This window comes from Acanthaster planci, linkage group LG21 (genome assembly GCF_054643075.1).
Source record: "Acanthaster planci isolate LZ-2023a linkage group LG21, COTS_SCS, whole genome shotgun sequence".
Lineage (NCBI taxonomy): Eukaryota > Metazoa > Echinodermata > Asteroidea > Valvatida > Acanthasteridae > Acanthaster > Acanthaster planci.
The window spans coordinates 6,229,890-6,251,001 of NC_141797.1; the positions used below are offsets into that span (position 1 = coordinate 6,229,890).

At 42.3% G+C, this 21,112-nt stretch overlaps 2 protein-coding genes across 4 annotated transcripts in view; both read right to left on the reverse strand.

Annotated features, from left to right (window-relative positions):
* Nucleotides 1-5,326, reverse strand: part of LOC110987478 (uncharacterized) — a 44,572-nt gene extending 39,246 nt beyond the window's left edge. The window contains exon 1 of the mRNA XM_022250232.2: nt 4,963-5,326. Coding sequence (XP_022105924.1) covers nt 4,963-5,113 — 151 coding nt within the window. The 5' untranslated portion in view covers nt 5,114-5,326. The remainder of the gene's footprint in view (nt 1-4,962) is intronic.
* A 777-nt stretch (nt 5,327-6,103) lies between these two features.
* Nucleotides 6,104-21,038, reverse strand: LOC110987477 (tRNA (cytosine(38)-C(5))-methyltransferase-like). 3 transcript variants are annotated; one of them, XM_087131030.1, is made up of 11 exons: nt 20,823-21,038; nt 18,847-18,891; nt 18,040-18,149; nt 14,812-14,888; nt 13,559-13,630; nt 13,140-13,205; nt 12,273-12,318; nt 10,917-11,803; nt 9,416-9,473; nt 8,163-8,301; nt 6,104-7,666 (listed from the first exon to the last, which is right to left on the reverse strand). In XM_087131030.1, exons 1-11 carry the CDS (start codon nt 20,905-20,907, stop codon nt 7,554-7,556), a joined length of 1,698 nt encoding a protein of 565 aa, XP_086987156.1. In that variant the 5' UTR covers nt 20,908-21,038; the 3' UTR covers nt 6,104-7,553. The 3 variants fall into 3 exon arrangements, 2 of the variants coding, with proteins under 2 accessions (XP_086987156.1, XP_086987157.1); XR_015423618.1 differs by lacking the exon at nt 9,416-9,473; XM_087131031.1 differs by lacking the exon at nt 18,847-18,891.
* Between the last annotated feature and the right edge of the window lie 74 nt (nt 21,039-21,112).

Below are 21,112 nucleotides of genomic sequence, written 5' to 3' on the forward strand. Positions count from 1 at the left end.
ATGTACATGTAGTCCTACAAGAATATACATGTACATGTACTAATAACCTACCGGAACTTTTTTCTTTTTCATTTTTCTCCCCTGCCTGTCGACCTACATACAGTACATGTACATCAGTAAAAAAATTAAAAATCTTTGAAAAAGTGGCTTTGTTTGTACCAACATGTACATATGCCCTTGTTAAGGAACAGTACATGTATATGTTCGTACTGAAGGGTATGTGGGACCAAATGTCTCCAAGTGCATTTGTCCTTACGGTACATGTACATGTATATCATTTACCATATATTCTTCATAAAATGAACCAAAATGCAACTCTGGATGTCATTTTCAAAAACTTCTAAAAGCGTGACTTTGCTCATGTAAAATACAAATTAGTACCTTCAGATTTATAAAAATGATAACATGTACAGGGCATAATGTGTACGTTTGGTGGACATTTGGCTGGCTATCAGTAGAAATCAAATGGAGTTGAATTTATTTAAAGTTTTACATCAAAGTGTTTACACCAGAGGACTTGATTTCAAAAATTCTCTCAACAAGGAGAATTCAGTATATTTTTTGACTGATCTATTTTAAAGCACCTAACAAACAACTTTAGAAGATATACATGTAAGCCATGAAAAAAAAGCACAACATTGACGGAAAATGATGAGAAAAGTTTGGCTCTCTTCATTCTCTTACCGTTTATAATCACTCTCACTATACCAACATTCATTGTATCTGCCAGGTCTTATACCTTTCAACCATCAAAAAGTTTGGCTGCATCAAAAATTTATAATAAGTACAATATGTTCATTGCGAACGTCCTACTTGACAGAATTTTGATGACATTCGAAAATTTTGACAAGAAAAGCATGAGGTTATGTACATGTACATGTATGAGAATGCCGAAATTGCTGTCACATGTAGTGCTTGAAAATTCCATGCGATACTTATTTTGGAGATATCCCCGCTGAAAATTAAATTAAAATTAACAACTTTGAGCATTACATTTTCTTCATGAATCATATTTTATGTCTCGGACGTCATTTTTTTTTCGAACGTCCTTCAGAATGACCAATTTTGTTTCGAGAAACCTTGGTCCGAAGAAAAAAATCACAGAGCATGGTGGAGGGGCTCGTGAATATCCAATGAAAAAGAAGGCGCACTACATGTATCTGGATTGATATCAAAGGTCAAACAAACGGCACGGCGAGAGAATGACGGAAGCTGCAAAATCGCCACCATCGGTATTTTACACTGCGGTTTTCGGAAACGTACTTGAAGAAAATGTGATTGGCCCAGTGGTAAAAGGATGACGGTTTGGTGGTGCTTTTTTGCACTTTTTTTAAAGCATGTTGTACATCGATTTGGATTTTACTCACTGTTTTTTGCAGTCAATTTTTTGGACACTAATGACAGAATCGAATGACATTCGCGACTGCCGACTTTGGGACCTGATTAATTGTGAGAGGTAATATGTATATTTTAATTTCGTGATTACGGTTTCTATACATGTATGTGTAAATATTATCACCTTTTGCCACATATAAATCTGTGTAAAATATCCGCAGGGATTATCACTCCTTAGTAAATTTTATTGGCTAGGATTTCAACAGGTTGTTCACGTCCATCAAAACTGCTGACGTTCGAGACTTTAATTACCTCCAATTAAGATGAAAGATGGACACAGTTATCATTGCTCCATATATCAGGCATGACTTCCCTCATTACATCAGACATTGTACATGTACCATAAATACCGCATACCTCGCAATTAACCAGGTTCTCTCAGGTATAATTACATCGATGGAGTTGAGCATTTAAGAACCTTATACAATGCCATCGATTGTTGTACAGTACATACACCCACGTACAGCATACAATTAACAAATTAAAAATACAAAATGTATCACAAATTCATAAGGAAATAAAACTACATTAAAGCATTGAATATTGCTTCGTGCGAGCTATTAAATTCCCCTGTTGACATTTTTAATTTGGACTGTACTATACATGTACTTTCCTCTGAACAAAAATTCAATTACATACCGGTACATGTACATACATGTATGTACAGTAGGTCTAATTAGAAAAAAAAATCTCATAAAAGTTGGCTGCGGCCTAGGCCTAAATGTACATGTACATTGTGGATCCCCCCAAAAAACAAATTTGGAAACAACCCCCAAAACTGCAATACTACAAGGCCTGCAAGTAAGCCCTAGACCTACATGTACATGTACTGGGTACAAGTAGGCCTAAGGCCTACTAGTTTGCCTACTAGTTTGTACTGGATTTCTAGCCCTCACTCAACATGCTCAATTAAAGAGTTTCCCAGCTTTACTGGTGCCTGTTCCAATACTATAGGCCCAACTGAGGCAGCTGGAGACTTCCGAGTGGAGATCATTTACTTTTAAGGGCCTGTTTGTTTCGCACGGATCTGGATAGCGATTAGGGATCCTCGCACCATCCATTAGGCGGGTTTAGGTGTCCGTTTTCTGTAAACTAATGACAGAGCACTGATCGTGATCCAGATCCATGTGAAACAAACAGGGCTTAAGGAAATCGCAATCCCTGCCGAATGCTATTCTAACCATCAAGACTCCCTCTAGAAATCTCACAGTTCGCAGCATTAAAATTGTAAGCATTCACAAATTGTGCTCAATGTTATATATGTGGGGTAATGATGGCTTTGTTCAGTAACTTTGGGGGTGTACTTAGTAATACTTGTTATGTTTTGATTTCTTATGGAAATGTTTCTGGTCTCATTTTTAAATATTTTTGGAGGGGTGGTTGCCTTCCTCATTTTTTTTTGGGGGGGGAACAAGTTATAACTGAGTGAACTGACATTCCTTTGTAAACTTTGAAGTAAATAAAAACAGACATCACCTTATTGACACAGTGGACTGCACAGTGAAGATTCCAAAATGCATGCAACGACGGCTGGCCACATTGACCAGCGTCAGTTGCCTGACCATGCATGCACATGCGAGACGTCAACGTGTCTCACATTAATGTCACCCCACTGGCATGTAAGGAAGGCAGTGTAGCCAAAATTACGTGACGAATACATGACGAAGAAATCAAATTATCAGATTATAGTTCAAGTTAATTACAATAATATGCTCTGAGCAAGCTCTGATTCCTGTGAAGGTACATGTACGAGTTGTCTTGTCAGTTGTGTTTACCATTGTTTACAGGAAGTACGGTACGAGTTGTCCAAAGTGCGACTCGGCAAAGGTACATGTACGAGTTGGTACAGTTAGGCCTATGTTGAGTTGATAGTGCGAGTTGTCCATCATGTCCATAGTACCGGTACAAGTTGTCCAAGGTACAAGTTGACCTGTTCCCCATGATGTACATGTAACCATGATAATGTTACTGGTAGGCTAACCATGCTAACACGTTAACCATATTAACTGGTTAATGTTCTGGGCCTAAATTGGAAGTTTGAAAGACCTCGGACCTAACCTGCTAAGGCCAAACAAAAAACTAGTTGTGCCTCCTGTTAGTACTGAAAAATAAATTAGGGACAATTAGGGTGCTTCGTTGGGTAAATTGTGTTTTTTTTACTCTAAATTTTTATAGCCCAAAAGATTGGGGTTAGATGATGATCTGTATTTGGGGGGGGCACGTATATTTGTAACAGGTACTAGGCCTAAGTCAGTGTCAGATTAATACTATACATGTGCACGTGCATGTACACCCCCCAGAACTGTGGGGCCCGACATCTGCTCTGCTCTACAAGGGAGCGGAGTGGACGTCGGACCCCACAGTTCTGGCCCAAATCTGGGGGTACAATGTACGTCAATATTACATAGGCTCAGCACTGTGATTGAGTAGTAAAGCAGAACTGGTTGTTGAAAAATAAACACATAAGAGCAAGGGTTGGCTTGCGCCACGAATTAATAAAGCCAAAGATTATCGTATTGCCGTCCATCTCATGAAAAAAAAATAAATTAAACAATAATGTACGGGACGATGTACACAAAATTAGGCTCTGGGCAAGGCACCATAAGTTTTTTATATTTTATTGATTTATCAAATAAAAAGATAGGCCTATAGGCCCCTAGGTTCCGCCTGATTTTCTAGGTTGGTCAGGTAACCCGGTACGGCGGTAGGCAGTGGATACATGTATTTAGCAGGTGACGGCTAAAGTTCCAAAACAATATTTGGCCGGGACGTGTTTTCATTGGCCAATTCTCATTACGTCATCAGACTATGACGTTTTCCTTAGTCTGGTTCTACACTTTCATTAACCCTACCCTTCCCAAACTACACAGAATTAAACAGTAGTAAAGTGTTTAATTCTGTGGGGATAGGTCTGGTAGGCCCATAACAGCTGGCATTTGCATTGGGTTTGGCATACCTCAGAAAAACAGTCCAACAGCCTCTGTGCACAAAGTCCCATTTGGGTGTTTAACTTTGTGTGAATGGGGAAGGTTAGGGCCAGCAACCCTTGGCAGCTTGGGGGTAAAGGTTAATGTACGGTAGGGGTGGATATCAAACCTACAAAATTTCAGACTTCTATTTCCCTTTAAAAAAAATCCTCCAAAACCACAAAAAATAGAAAGAAATGGATGTAACCTTAATTAAATTTCAGATTTTTATTTCTTTAAAAAAAGGCTACTCAGTACTGTGCTAGGAAAAAGAAATTAAAAAAAAAATTCTCCATTGGGGTTTGAACCTGGAGCCTCGTGCTCATGCAAGCATTCAATTTATCCTATTGATCTACTGCAATGGGGGTATTTTCTACTGTGTATACATTCGGAAACACATCCCGGCAAAATAGCTTTGAGAAACTTTTGCCGTCGCTGGCAAAATATAATAGGATACATCCAACCCGGTAACCAAAATTCAGAAACACAGCTATTTTTTTGTTGGGCCTAACCATGATCAGATCATGATCAGGTAATAAGGTATGGTGTGTGTTTCATTTAAAAGGAGTGCCCCAAATGGCAAAAACGAACTCAAACTCACCAAACACGAATACAACAAGCGTTTCATCTTTTGAGACCTCCTCTAGGCCCACATGCGGTCCAACCCGTATGCTCACTTTCGGCCTTCGGTGAAAAAAACCGTGCTCCTCCTCCTTTCGTCCCTCCGTTTCTGAGCTATTTCCACAACCCATGACGATAATGTCTTACATCTGGAGAGCATAAGACATCCCTCGGTCGTATTCAGATTGTTTTTGGCGCGTATGTGTTTTCAAGCTCCCAAACAGTGGCTACAAACTTGCAGAACTGGCCGTGGAGCTTCGCATTGAACGTCAGCGAGCGCGCGAGTAAACAAATTGTTGTGTGTTGCAGACGGGTAATTTATTTTTGACTGACCTATTTTCCAAAATGGCGGATGTTGCATCTAGTCTCGTTCCAACAATATAAACTACATTATTCTTTGCTTTAACCTCCAAGTTTTAGATACGTCACTGCACGAAACTGAACTATTGCAGTACAGGTAATTTATTTATTGTTCAATGAAGATGGTTATCCAAAATTTATATATGATAAAATCTTCCGTGTATAAATACCCTGGCAGTCATCTTAATTATGGGTGAAATCATTCGATAAATAGGGGCGCCTTTACATCTGTTGTAGAAGATAAAAACAAAAAAAGACCCAAACATTCTTTAAAATGTATTTATAAAACACAGGGCTTAACCCATGATTGATCTATTCTAAAGTTGTACAGCTGACAGATTTACACACACATAATTCAAGCTTATCTAATTAATTTCAGAATCGTACAACGGCCTAAATGGTAACCGTACCTTCGAGTGTGGACTACTCTCGGTAACTTTCAACCAATTAGTGAAAGGAAAATTTTGGCAAACTTTAGTCTGGCCAATCCACATCGATCGGTGCCGGCCTATTCACAAAAACATCGGCGTCCTTTTGGGGCTGATTCCAACCTTCCAGTAGACTCGACTCTAGTCGGGATCTCTGTTAAGTCTTGGTTTCTGCTTTGGATACATATCGAGACTGCGCGCCGTCACCTGCTTCGCGCCCTCTTGTGTCCACTTACGGTATTACTATGAGTTCAGTTCAGAAATCCGGACTGGTGACGCATGACACACATTGTACAATGAAGGCTATCAAATGATATGCAAAGTAGTACCAAATTAACCTAAAAATTCAACAACAACAACAACATTTATTTCCATAATGCCATGTATGGAATATGACGAAAATACATGTAGAAAATTATGACAACAAAATAAATTTAAGTAAAGATACGAAAAAATTAAGCAGACAAAAAGACGGAGCTGTACGGCAAAAACGGAAGCATTATCAGAAAGACTAGGTCTTCTATAAACATGCATTAAACAAAACCGGACAATGGATATCACAGCGCCTTACATGTATAAGGGTTAAGCTAGGTGCCGGGCCGAGCGGGACGACCGTGTAGTGAGCACGAGCCTAAGAGATAACTGACTAGTAAGTCCGACTTGATTCAAGTCTAACCTTCCAGGGAATAGCAGCATAGCCAGGTTCTAAATGTAGCAGATGGAGCGACTGGGCTGTACCGTCCAGGGGCGTATCCAGGTTTAGGTGTCGGGGGGCAAATCCAAAAGTGAACGCGGCTCTGGGCGCATTGAACATGATGTTGTGGAGAAAAAGATCAAAAGCCTTGATATATTTATTATTTGCCTCATGGACGTGTTAACAATATGTGTTAGTGCGTAAACACAGGAATGGCTGATGGGTTTAAGTCTGACGCTTGCCTCAATACACCTCTGGATGAAGGCTCATCATTCAAGGAGCCCGGAGGGGGTGTGCCTCCCCCAAGCAGCTGCCCCCTCCCCATTGACAAAAAGCCATGAGAATCAAAATCATCGGTTGGTTTTGTGATGTGGCCCCCCCCCCACCAGCTGGTACTGAGTGACAGTCCCTTCCCGCACCAAGCTGACGATGACAGGGCTTTGCCGATGAAGACTTAACCACCTAATGCCCATTGTTCCGCACACACATGCAAAGACCGAGAGACTGAATTCGCCTGCTGTGCATGGCCTGTTGCGGTGGCAAAAGGCATTTAACATAGAAAAGTATGAGGTTGCAGTGAGATGTTCCGTACAAATACTGCTCTAATATCTCTTGCAAATTGGTCTTTCAGGCATTTGGTTGTGTATCATAAAAGTTGGCACCCATTATCTTTCCTTTTTCAAAAATCCAAATTTTCAGCCAAACAATAATACCCCCCCAGCTCCTCAAATAAGCTGTCCAAACTCCCTGCAGCTTGTTTCCTGTGTTATCAACAACGCCACTCTGTTCCATTCATAATACAAAGTCTGTTATGCATTACAACGACACTTGAAGTGGCTGAATCCAGTGCACGTCTGAACAAATATAAATGTACTCGTGGTTAGCAGATGTGTACACTTTCCATGAATCCGTGAAAAAGGAAGATTGGTCATCCTTTTCTTGCCAACACTCTTGAGGGAAGAGAAAAGACCATGTTTGTAGGCTTGCTGAAATCATGGCAAAAACGGTCAGGTGCCTTTATCATCTGCTCACTCTGTTCCCATTTTCTTTGGTTTGGTCAAATGAGGGTGGCTGATGACGTTGGCAGAGTCACTGGGCACACTCTGTGACCATGTATCTCAGCAGGACGGACACCACGTGAACATTCAGGCTGTTGCCTAGGCAGCGGTATCGCTGCCTCCTTGTTAGCTCGACTGGAAAATCTGCAAAAGCAGTTGTAAAAACAAAAAAGTGGGATCCATTTTATTGTGTGCGAACCCTTCATCGGTTGAAAAGAGCCGTTAGTCGCGACTGATCATTTTGTTGTGAACGATGTACCCATAACACGTACATTTCACAGTTGTTTGTGAACTAGCTAAGTACAGTTCCAACCAAAAGAGCCTCCAATCTGTTGCTAGGAAAATTGCACCCTCTCTTGGTCGAGTTTGGGATTCGTTCACTCAAAACTGCTTGCAAGTTATATTAATTGCATTATCCCCTCACAACTTGGCTTTCCTTGAATTACTTTTTCAAGAAGTTTGTTCCCTTTGTTGCCGAGGGGGATAGGACGAACTACCCCTGTTCTCTCCCCCACTCCCCCCCCACCCTGATCCACTAATGGTAGAAAATCAGTCTTAAAGCTTCACTCACGGAGAAGCTCTCTGCACATTTAAATCTTTTTATGTTTCTCTGGGATTGACCCCAGGTTTACATCCTCACCAAAATCTGCCGGAAAGTGGTGCAAGTTGGCGATCTCTCTTGATGTGAAGTATCGGATCCTAAGACGGCGCAGTTGCTCCAGGTACTCCTCTGTGATCCTCTCAATCTCTTTGCAGCAGTTCTTTAGAAGAGGCCTTCCCTAAATGACGGGTAAAAGGCAAGACATTTTTAAGTCAACTGGAAGATCAAATCTTGCTGTAGACTTTGGTAAATTTGCTTTGGGAATGTCTGATCAAGTCCATCTTTGGCGTACTTCGTGGTGATAACAAATAGTTCACTGAGCACTTTCCAGGACCTTGTGGGACAAAGATTCACCAGCTGAATCAGGATTGGAACCTGTGACTTCTGCAGTCATCTATGAACTGGGACTTATGGTTATGTTAATGATGCAACAGTGAATCTTTAAGCCTTTTTATATTTCAAACGTAAAATGGAAAAGAGCCCTCTGTATTTGCAGAATATTTTACCTCACTGATTCAGAAGTCTTTGGTGCCAAAAGAAGAAAAGTATAATAGAGTACCGACGCGTGCCATGTTTTTGAAACAGAAATTACAGTGCAAACAGAGAGAGTACGTATGTCTGTACGTATGTCTGTTGGTTCACACGTTGATCCTCGCGCTAATGCCTTTTACATACATTGGTACTCTACAACCAAGTATATAACAGTATAGATGTACATCATTTTTCAACAACTAGCACCAACCAATCAAGAGCTTCCATGATAAAATGCAAGGTATTACATTATTTCAAAGAGATGTTACTACAAAACCATACATATCTTCAAGGGTGTCAGGAGGGAACAGTGAAAAGAATGACAATAAAGTCGCCCAGTCTGTTTAAAAATACTGTGAAATTGACCCCAGACCACCGATAATGGTTTATCAGTTGCTTTTATACTGTTCAGTGTTCTTTCTTCCCCCTACGCAAAATCTTCCCCCTTGGAAAACGGTACTTCCCCTAACTGGAAAAACTCCTACCAATGCACATGCATACATCTACAAGTTCACAGAGAGCCCCACACACAGGTGAACGTAGGCATCTGAATGATTAGGCTATACAACACACACACATGCCTAGAGAAGCAAGCAACAAGGGGCTGTGGCTACCTTCCCTACTCATGCATCTATTATTGAAAGTCACAGCCAAGACGATCAAACACAGCCTTAGATTTAGGAAGAGTTGATGAATGTTTCTTGAAAAACAATTTTTTTGGAAGGTGGGAAGTAAAAGCAATGTAGTTAAGCTGGCCTAACCTGTGTAGTGTTGTTCATCTGAAGCAGAGAGCCAGTGCCTTCCACATAATGACCATATCTGACAAACCAGGCAAAAAAAGGGGAAATCTGACACTGTCAAAGATCTCCTACTGCAGAAGCTATGAGAGAAGCTGCGAGCGGGAGATATGATCATTTTCAGGCATGGTGCAAGAAGCAGCCAACTGATAACCATCCTCACATACCAGCGTCCCTTCTGATTGGGATAATTCCTAAAGTGGGGCAAGTACACTGTATGTGTCAGGATCTTAGGGCCAGATTAAGGACTCATTTGTTTCACGCGGATCTGGATCTCGATCAGAAATTCTGACGTGGCTTCAATGACACCAGAGCCTGCCCAATGGAAAGCGCGAAATCAGCTTTGGGATCACCGATCATGATCCAGATCCGTGTGAAACCAAACAGGCCCTAAAAGTTCTGTAGGGCCTAGGCACCAACATTTCATGTAGGTCCTCCTCCACTCTACCAGCTGACCCAGGGAGACGCCACTTAGGCTAATCCAGAGTCCAGAAAATACTATGGGACCACCCTGTTTGCACGCAGCTGGTACGTGCATTACATTTCTCTCAGACCAATAGGGCGTTGCGACTTGCCAAAATGCACCTGCTCAGGTTAAGACTCGTACGTGACACAGGATTGGCATCTCCTACTGCAGTGGCTTAATGCTCACAGGTGTATTCCTCAACATGTGTCAGCCACACTGGGGCAAATCGGACCGCGTCATATTGATCAAGGTGGTCTTCGAAATTTAATCATGATGCCACCACAGTGGCTTCTAAATTTTGATTGCCAGGGTAGTCCATCGAAACCAGCTCAAATTTCATAGTGCCGATTTCGGCCGGCCAACCTGAGAAAGTCGGAGTGTGCATCCAGCTCCCATGAATTAGCATAATGGCGCATGCAGTTTGTATACATGTAATGCTTTATACATAGCTAATACACACACACTGTGCCATGCGACCCAACTTTCCCGCATGTGATTTATGCTCGCACCCGACTTACGCTCAGAATTGCTAGGGTAGACATCTGCCAAATTTGCCAAGAGCAGATGTGGTCGAACTTCTTTACAGCACCCTGTCACAATTACAGCCTATAGGCCAGGCATCTGTGTGTGCATTACAGGAAATAAAGTCCAAACCCTGTCTTCAGCAAAGGACTTTGTCGTCAAATTTTGTATTCCTGGCAATCCGGTGGCCAGATGCAACAACTCAGGTTCCAATCAGGCAACCAGCTTAATGCAACCAAACCCAATACTGCTGAGATGACAACCCTGCCGAATGCCACGTGATCCCACTCTACACAAATAGTAAACATTTAAGACTTTAGTTTGCTACGAATAGTGTCAGAAGGTTACAAAGCACTCTTCTTTCAAAGCTCTGCTGCACTTTCGAAGGTTGGCATTCAATCACGCTCCCCCCACCCCCAACCTCTCCCCCACCCCTCTCCAATCCCTCCAACTGACTGATTACCAATTTTCACTCACGCCTTGGTGAAGCATCTAGTGTGGCTGTCCGTTGCCACGACAACATCCATGATGCGGGCAAACCTCTTCAGCAGGACATCCAGGAGGAGCAGCTGCTTCACCTCATCTTCTGGGAGATTCTCCAGGTAGTCGCCCACCTTCTTGCCCGAAACTGGCAGTCCCTCCTCGCAAGGCTTTTTCAGAGCGCTTAGAGGGTCACACACTGTGGGTTCATGATTCTGAGTGGATGAGCAACTTCTGCTGGCTGTACATCGACAACGTTCATCCATCACGCCCCCATCACTGGACTTCTTGCTTGAAGACCCACAAGCAGACAAACTGTTGCCTTTTGGCAAGTCTTTCCTCAAGCAATGGGACAAAACAGACACCTCTCCAGCCCTACTTTCCACTTTACTGCAGCAAATGCAATTGGAGTGCACATTGTCATGGCCTGCATTCTCGCCAGTCACAATATCATTACACACTGCAACAGACTCTTTCAAGTAGTCTCCAGACTGGGTGTCTTCTGTCTGATCTGTGACAACATTTGGGTTACTTCCTTCATTGCAACAAGCGAGGCTGGACTCATGCACATGATGCTTGCTAGTTCTTGGTTTAGCCTCACTGTCATCCTGGCTGTAACCTATAGGCACTCTCTCCAAGTCATCTACCAGTAACTCACTTTCACTGTCGGCTGTAACGGCAACACCTTTAGGGGCAGCAGATTCAGTTTTCAGACAATTTGGATCATGGGGCATAGCGGAGTTGACCCGCTGTTCCCGCAAGACCTGGTGCTCCCGCGTTGAAATGAGGGCGGGGCTGAACACTAGAGGGCGACGTTTGGCGACGAGGAAGTAGCGGAGGCGTTGGTTGGGAATGCCAAAGTGCGTTGGGGAGAGAAGGAACTCCTGTTTGACAATCATCACAAGAGAAACATTTTTTATTTTGTTTCCATAACCAACAGCGAAGAAATTGCCATTTACAGGTTAGGTATTAAAAATAAATATAAATACAATATAATAAGAAGAAGGACATAAGCACTTACAGCTTTTTGCCGGGAAACATGAGCACTGAAAAAAAACTTTTCCTGGCAAAAAGGACGTATGTATGCAACTGTTTTATTTTAATAAAATATAAAGATTTCTTTGCAAAAAGTTAAAAATGTTCCCAAGTCATTTAATAAGTTGTTCAAAGGTTGCTTTTTGAACAACCTACATTGATTTGTAGTAAATTGTATCCGTTTTTACTAAATAAAGAGAGTGTGTCTCTTACACCCTTTTGCCAGAAACATTTTTTCTGCTATGTTCATGCGCATGACGAACTTTAGATCATACATTCACATCGGATAAGGAGATGAGAGTGGCAAAGTCAACACACCTGGTAGTCATAGCAACAGTTCTCCAAAGTCTTCACAAGCTGAGCCCTTTGAGGAAATAAAAGAAAGAGACAATATAAAAGATTGTCCCAAAGTTTGACATGGTTAGTACATTCTTGATGGCACAGCATGTGCCCAGACAGGAGTATTCCAACCTTCCACTGGACAGACTGGCCATTCCCATAGTATGGCAGAGACCCTGGCAGCCATTCCCAGGCTATGGCAGAGACCCTGGCAGCCATTCCCATGGTATGGCAGAGACCCTGGCAGCCATTCCCATGGTATGGCAGAAACCCAGGCAATGGAACGGTCCAGATGCATGGCACTGTGTGCATGTTCCACTGGAACGCACCAATGGACCTCCAGCATTCCCGACTTTGGGTTCATGTGCCCTAATAACAACCATGCTACGTGTACATCAATTCAGTTACTTTAATCACTTGCTGCCGGGTTTAATTTGAAGTTCCATGACAAGTTCCCTGAGGACTTTCAAGATTTGTGTTTTCAAAATTCTTCAAAAATTCATAACTTCATTTACTGGACAGTCGTAATTTGCTCCACTGAATGCTACAGACATTGGTATACCGCTTCCAAAAAATGAAGAATTACCACCGCTATTGACGATTGAAAAAATGTTGGCAATTCCCAGCAGCGCGGTCTTTTGTTCCAAGTACCGTCTTTTGTTACAAGGCCCAGCTCCTTTGTCCGATTTCGGGCACCCCGGCTGTGCGTATAAAGCCAAAATCTCGGGTACCGGGCACCCCAACTCGAAGTGGTTAAATGCAGACCCACATACTGTCTCCTTTCATTAATACATTCCCCTTCCTGCCCGTCAAAAGCTCCTTTATGAAGACACGGGACACTCGTACCTGGAGTTGGATCCTTCAAAGCCTTGAACATTCTCCACCAGAATGTAGCTGGGCATTCTGGCCAAGCTGTCACAAACAAGAGAGTATTGGATCAGTTCACAAGAAAAACAAACCTAGGACACAACCTCATCAATTATATTGAGAGACGACTTCCGTATTCGAGTACAAAGTATCTAAAAATGGCACTTTAGGAGAAGGTGAGAAACAACAAAGACTGACAGGTGAACCACACAATAGACACTGGATGGGATAATTGCCATCACTATTCTGTATAGCCTACACCTATTTTTATGGCGAAATAAGCAATATCTTCTCTTTTTCTCACAAAGTTTGATATTGTGGTACTTCAACCTCAGTTTTATGACACCTGTACAGGGTTAATGCTCCGGTTATTTTGCAAGGCCTGCTGGCACACTCACCGGGGCAGCGTCTGGAGTAGATGCAAGAAACTCTGGGTACGTGGATCCTGCAGATCTCCCTTCAGACCAACCCTGCAGAAGGTAGATGTAGAAGAGTCAACTTATCACTGTGAATGGACATAATCCGACAATCAAAAGACAGCATTTGTGCCTCGAAGACCTACATGTACTTCACATTTGTTAGCCATGCATACATGTACAGGTCCTCACAATGGCACAGAACATATTGGATCAGTACCAGACACAATTTTTGGATGACCATGTGTAAGAATGAAATACATGCACCAATATGAAGGAAATTGATACTCCATGGTGAAACATGATCCCGGCATCAAAAGCTAGCTGAAATTGATCAAAATTAACATTCACAAAGATGTGTCGGCCAATTAAAAAATTCTTCCGCCAGGGGAAGAAAGGAATGGAAACATGTTATGAAAAAAGGCATGATGGTCTTTCAACTAATTAAGACTACTCCAATGGCCACCGCATGCCCCAAGCTCCAAAATGTGTTCATGGGTAAAACTGCACATTACCTTGGACTATCGCGGCCATTGTGACCATGATTAGTCAGAACATTATGGGGCAGAGCATAAGTGGGTGGTCTTTTGTTATACTATGACCAATTTTAGCCCAGATGGGAAAAGCAACACAACACATATTTACGATTCACTCAATTTATGCCATGTTATAAACAATATTATCAGCAAAAGTCGGCAGGGAACCAATATCCTGGCCGAGAAATGTACAGTGCATGGTCTTTTCCTTTCTGCATTACATACACGTACATGCACAGATTATCAGCAATGTTGCCAGGTGAGAGCGCCCTCTGCTGCTCGTGCAGCAACTTTTCCCCTCACATTAAATCGAATTAAACATCACTTGTCTTAACAACTGATACAGTTGAAAGAAGCAGTGCTGGTCATTTTTTCAGCTATTATCTCATGCGGTTTGGTACATGTATCAGATGACATCAATACAATGTCACACTTTCATGCACACTGAATCAGGGTTGCTACTCGTGCCGCATAAGTTTCAAGTTTAGGTGCTACAAAAGGAAAGGCGCCAAGAAATATATGGTACTGCCCAGCATTTGATCATAATAAAATGATAAGTATGCAAAAAATACTTGCACAAAACCAAAGGTGACTGGGCTGAGTCGAGATACTTACTAAAACAAAAACTGAAGACCCAGGTAATAAGACACAAAACACCGGACCAAAACCTCCAAAAAACTCTCGGCAGGTGGTCCTTACCTTGTGAATGGTTGGCAGGGTGGACTCATGAGAAACATGTCTGCCTCCATCTCGTCAAACTCCTCCACTGTAATTGACTGCATGAGTGCATGTACAGAAAAGGAACTGTAAAGGAAAACCTCCCTTTGGTTGTAACTTCTGAACAAAAGTATCGGTATATATGCTATGTACATACTCCCTGAACAATTGGAGAAAGACAGAAGCTGAGCTGGCATATTCACAATGCAAGCAGTCAGATCATGAAACTCCGTAAAAGCTGTGAGCCTTGACCAGCACCTACACTCACTGCAACCAGTGTGCCCTCAGTGGCTAGCACCTACACTCACTGCAACCAGTGTGCCCTCACTGGCTAGCACCTACACTCACTGCAACCAGTGTGCCCTCATTGGCTAGCACCTACACTCACTGGAACCATTGTGCCATGACTGGCTAGCACCTACACTCACTGGAACCATTGTGCCCTTATTGGCTAGCACCTACACTCACTGGAACCATTGTGCCCTTATTGGCTAGCACCTACACTCACTGCAGCCAGTGTGCCCTCACTGGCTAGCACCTACACTCACTGGAACCAATGTGCCCTCATTGGCTAGCATCTATACTCACTGAAACCAGTGTGCCCTCAGTGGCTAGCACCTACATGTACACTCACTGCAGCCAGTGTGCCCTCACTGGTTAGCACCTACACTCATTGGAACCACTGTGCCCTCATTGGCTAACATCTATACTCACTGGAACCAGTGTGCCCTCATTGGCTAACATGTATACTCACTGGAACCAGTGTGCCCTCATTGGCTAACATCTATACTCACTGGAACCAGTGTGCCCTCATTGGCTAACATCTATACTCATTGGAACCAGTGTGCCCTCATTGGCTAACATCTACACTCACTGGAACCAGTGTGCCCTCATTGGCTAGCATCTATACTCACTGGAACCAGTGTGCCCTCATTGGCTAGCATCTATACTCACTGGAACCAGTGTGCCCTCATTGGCTAACATCTATACTCACTGGAACCAGTGTGCCCTCATTGGCTAACATCTATACTCACTGGAACCAGTGTGCCCTCATTGGCTAACATCTATACTCACTGGAACCAGTGTGCCCTCATTGGCTAACATCTATACTCACTGGAACCAGTGTGCCCTCATTGGCTAGCATCTATACTCACTGGAACCAGTGTGCCCTCATTGGCTAACATCTATACTCACTGGAACCAGTGTGCCCTCATTGGCTAACATCTATACTCACTGGAACCAGTGTGCCCTCATTGGCTAACATCTATACTCACTGGAACCAGTGTGCCCTCATTGGCTAACATCTATACTCACTGGAACCAGTGTGCCCTCATTGGCTAACATCTATACTCACTGGAACCAGTGTGCCCCCATTGGCTAACATCTATACTCACTGGAACCAGTGTGCCCTCATTGGCTAGCATCTATACTCACTGGAACCAGTGTGCCCTCATTGGCTAGCATCTACAGTATACTCACTGGAACCAGTGTGCCCTCATTGGCTAGCATCTATACTCACTGGAACCAGTGTGCCCTCATTGGCTAGCATCTACAGTATACTCACTGGAACCAGTGTGCCCTCATTGGCTAACATCTATACTCACTGGAACCAGTGTGCCCTCATTGGCTAGCATCTATACTCACTGGAACCAGTGTGCCCTCATTGGCTAGCATCTATACTCACTGGAACCAGTGTGCCCTCATTGGCTAACATCTATACTCACTGGAACCAGTGTGCCCTCATTGGCTAACATCTATACTCACTGGAACCAGTGTGCCCTCATTGGCTAACATCTATACTCACTGGAACCAGTGTGCCCTCATTGGCTAACATCTATACTCACTGGAACCAGTGTGCCCTCATTGGCTAGCATCTATACTCACTGGAACCAGTGTGCCCTCATTGGCTAACATCTATACTCACTGGAACCAGTGTGCCCTCATTGGCTAACATCTATACTCACTGGAACCAGTGTGCCCTCATTGGCTAACATCTATACTCACTGGAACCAGTGTGCCCTCATTGGCTAACATCTATACTCACTGGAACCAGTGTGCCCTCATTGGCTAACATCTATACTCACTGGAACCAGTGTGCCCCCATTGGCTAACATCTATACTCACTGGAACCAGTGTGCCCTCATTGGCTAGCATCTATACTCACTGGAACCAGTGTGCCCTCATTGGCTAGCATCTACAGTATACTCACTGGAACCAGTGTGCCCTCATTGGCTAGCATCTATACTCACTGGAACCAGTGTGCCCTCATTGGCTAGCATCTACAGTATACTCACTGGAACCAGTGTGCCCTCATTGGCTAACATCTATACTCACTGGAACCAGTGTGCCCTCATTGGCTAGCATCTATACTCACTGGAACCAGTGTGCCCTCATTGGCTAGCATCTATACTCACTGGAACCAGTGTGCCCTCATTGGCTAGCATCTATACTCACTGGAACCAGTGTGCCCTCATTGGCTAGCATCTATACTCACTGGAACCAGTGTGCCCTCATTGGCTAGCATCTACAGTATACTCACTGAGACTAGTTTACCCTAAATGGCTGCACCAGCTGTCCCCCTTACATAGGAAATTCGGGACCTGTTTCTGAGAAATACGCGTAAAAGGGTCACTAGTTTAGAATCTATTGAGGGAGGCCATTTATACCTGTAGGCTTCACGTGTTAGAGAGACACCAACCAGGCCCCTACCAGCATTTCCGCACAGATTATTATTTTTGTTCTTACCAATAAACATCAAAATGTGTTTTCTGGTGAAGACAGAAAACGTATTTATCACAAATGCACCACACTTTACCACAAATTACCACTTAAAAGGGCTGAAAAAAATATGTATATATTCTGGTGTACCCCAACATGAGAAATACAGTAGTCTAACAATTTCCATACATTTCTTTTTTTTTGGGGGGGGGGGTAATGATGACTATCAATGTCAATTAGACCAGAAAATAATAGCGAATCCCATATCAATATTGTTTTCTTTTCCATTTTGGGTCAAAATGTTGTAAGTTGGGTTCCTTATGTAATTCTAAATTAACCCAAAGGGGGAGGGGGCATGGACCTCTGCTGCGGGAGGCACATGAACCTTGTGGTTTAAAGTATTTACCATCAATGAAACTGTGAGAAAATAAACAAAACAATCTATATGTACTGCATGTTTATGAATATTGATAGCAGCCAATTTCATAATACCTGGATATTCCGTTGCATGAGGTTTGCGTGTGGGAAGTTATATTTGTACACCTTGTTGGCAACATCATTGATGTCAACAGCGGCTATCACAGTCGCATCCAGATGACTTTCTGAAATGACAGAGAGAAAAATTCACTTTGCCAAAGCTCTACATGTAAAAGGATGTCATTTTTTAAAATGAAAACATAATGTTTGCTCCTTTATTCTTTTTCTGTTTTGTTCGGAACTGTTGTTTGTGATGTTTGAGAAATTGGAGACAAGTTTCTGGAGGTTTTGAAGTTTCAGAGAAAAACCTTTACTTCAAAACAAATCACAGTCTGATCATCACAGTTTGTTCGTGGGATGAATGCAGTATGCAGTATTCAAAGCTCCTTTAAAGTTTTCAAATTTATACGAGGTAAGCCAAAAGTCTGCAAGTGGGAGTAGGCCCAATCTACATACATATGGGCCTAACCCAAACATGGTACAGCACCCCCTTACGTTAGCACACTTTGAAAGACAAAGATGGCTACAATGATGAGCCATCTGCACGACGTGCGTAGGCCAAAAACTAAAAGACAGTTTTTCAGATACACGCTTGACTTAAAGTTAGGGGCCTCACTACATCATGGCCTACGACTATCTACAAGTATTTATTGTAGGATTGAATATCTGGGAGCCCGTCTCCCACTTTTTGTCATTTTAATCTAAACTGGTGAGCTCCCCCCCCAAAAAATAAACCCCAAAGAAAACACTCTAATTGCGCTAACCCTATTTTTTTTTATTTCGAATGATATGGTAAATTCTGAGAAAATTTGACTTTCTTACTGATAAACCAATCATTCGGGGAAAAATGCTGCAACCTGACTCCACCTTTAGAAACCAAAAAAGTCGCATCTTTGTTCTTAACTTGCTCTTCATAGAGTCCACTTGCATGTGAGCAGTGAAAGGAGTTTGTGGGGAAAGTGTTTCATGGACTTTTGGGAGCAAAATTCTCTTGGACTTAGTGAATTTTAATAGGGAGTCCAGCACTTTTCAGTTTTTTTGTTTGGCCCCCACAAATTTAGTATCATTGGAAAGAGAATTTCAAAAGAAATTGAATGGCATAAAATTTCGCTCAAAAGCTGTTAGTATAGTGAAGTTATACATTTTTTTGTTATTAAGATTAGGTGTAATTAGTCTGTTACTTTTTTGGGGTGGGCACAAGTTTCTTTTCATCAATGTATTTCAATCACATGGAGTCTTGTTCCTCATCGGTTCCACTTCCAGCCATGTCAGAGTTGGACAAAGATCTCTAGTTAAGTCACAGAGGAAGTGTATTAAAAGTAAACAATATCTTTTATTATGGAGAACTTAATCAATAATAAACGCAGGATACACGTACATGATGTATACAGTAACAAGACAGTTGAGTTGGGCTTGAAATTTTTAGTGATGTGTGAAAGATCACTGAAGCATAGTTCTAATGTGGTATTTTGTCATCAATAAATAGCTAAAAAAATAGGAGACCAAGTCTGTCAGGTGTCATTAGTCTTTTTGTGCTTGACAGGGTCTTTGGATAACATTTGATTGACACGTGTGGTTTATGCACTTGTTATTTGCATCTTGCTCCCCATGCACCATCCATCAATCTGATGCACATGCATACACCATAATATGCACAGTTGCGGACGGCACCCAAATACAAAAGGGCTGTTCGGCACCAGTTCGACATCAATTTTTGATAAAAAAGCAACTTCCTTTTCTTCCTAAAATTCTAAGCTACCAAATAAACACCGTTTCATACAGTGTATATGTTTCATCAACTCCTTACACATGTTTTTGGGGGATTTTTAATGGAAAAATGCACACTTTTTGTTTCCTTTTTGTAGTCTTCACAAACCAAAACAAGGCTTGATGGTGCTTCGGTCAAATGCCTCAAGTCATACATCAAATGAAAGAGTATTTTAAGCTCTATAAGATGATGACATCATTCCAAACCCGGTTGAGTATTGCAAGATATTAGGCTTAGACGAGACTATGTCACACGACAACAAACAAAGATGGCGGCACACAGTTGTTGACGTAGCATAAGTGGCTAGGAACTTACATTATTTTCATCATACTTTACACCCAAAACTCCACAAAAACAGACATAATAAATGGTATCAAAACAAATTTCGGTTCTTTTACGACACAACTGCTCTTTAAAATATAAAATTTGGTGCACAAAAAGGGCAGAAATCATTGATGAAAACAAACACTTTTACACACTTCCAGATATTTCGCTGGACAGGACTCCCTAATTTTGATGTATGCATGACACTACACACAGTCACACACACACGTTTACGCTTCATACCTAGTTTGGACATTCCTTTGTTTTAAGAAAACTCTGTGAAAATACTCATTTTTCCTCAACCAGGAACAAGATCAAAATTTTTGGCTGGCTTTTAGCACATGTACGTTTTCCTTGACTATTCCTCTTCTTTTACCACAGATGACCCCTACCCCGAAATGTCTCTAAACCCCTTTTCCAGAGAGGGGGAAACCTTGTGTACAAGTGCAAATCCACACAATGCCACCGTACCCTGCATTAAGTGGACTTCTTTTGTGCAGAGGTCCACACTGTGTATGACACGCCTGTACATGTACATGCACACACGCTATATGTAATGTACTTCTAGTTCTACCATTCACCACACTACACACTAAAAATGCACCAAGCTGACAAAACTTTTGCCCCCAAATCTACATGAAAGGCTTTCCCCACAAACTCCTCACACTTTTTTTTGTTTTTGTTTTGTTTTTTTGAGGCACCAAACCTTTGATGGCAAAATGCATTCCTCCAATTCCGCTGTAGAATTCTAAAACCCTAATCACACGCATCGGTGTATTGGGCGCAGCCATGATAATTGGTTAAACTGAAACCATTGGTGGCGCTATCACGATTTTCAGAAATGAAAATCAGGCTGCATCCGAATCTCTTGTCTAGACCTAGGTCTTCGCTCGATTGGAAATGCGTGGAGACGCGTAGACAATAGACCCAGCCGTAGCTCTGGAAGCCCTAGCTCTAGACAAGAGATTCGGATGCGACCTACAGATGGATTTCACA

Bases quoted from the DNA above. Each gene is read 5' to 3' on its own strand.
- LOC110987477 (XM_087131030.1), bottom strand. From the start codon at position 20,907: ATGGCTGCGCCCAATACACCGATGCGTGTGATTAGGGTTTTAGAATTC. The intron at 13,631-14,811 runs GTAAGGACCACC...TACCTTCTGCAG, and splicing joins CCCTGCCAACCATTCACAAG to GGTTGGTCTGAAGGGAGATC. The intron at 9,474-10,916 runs GTGAGTGAAAAT...CTGGTTTGTCAG, and splicing joins ACTAGATGCTTCACCAAGGC to ATATGGTCATTATGTGGAAG.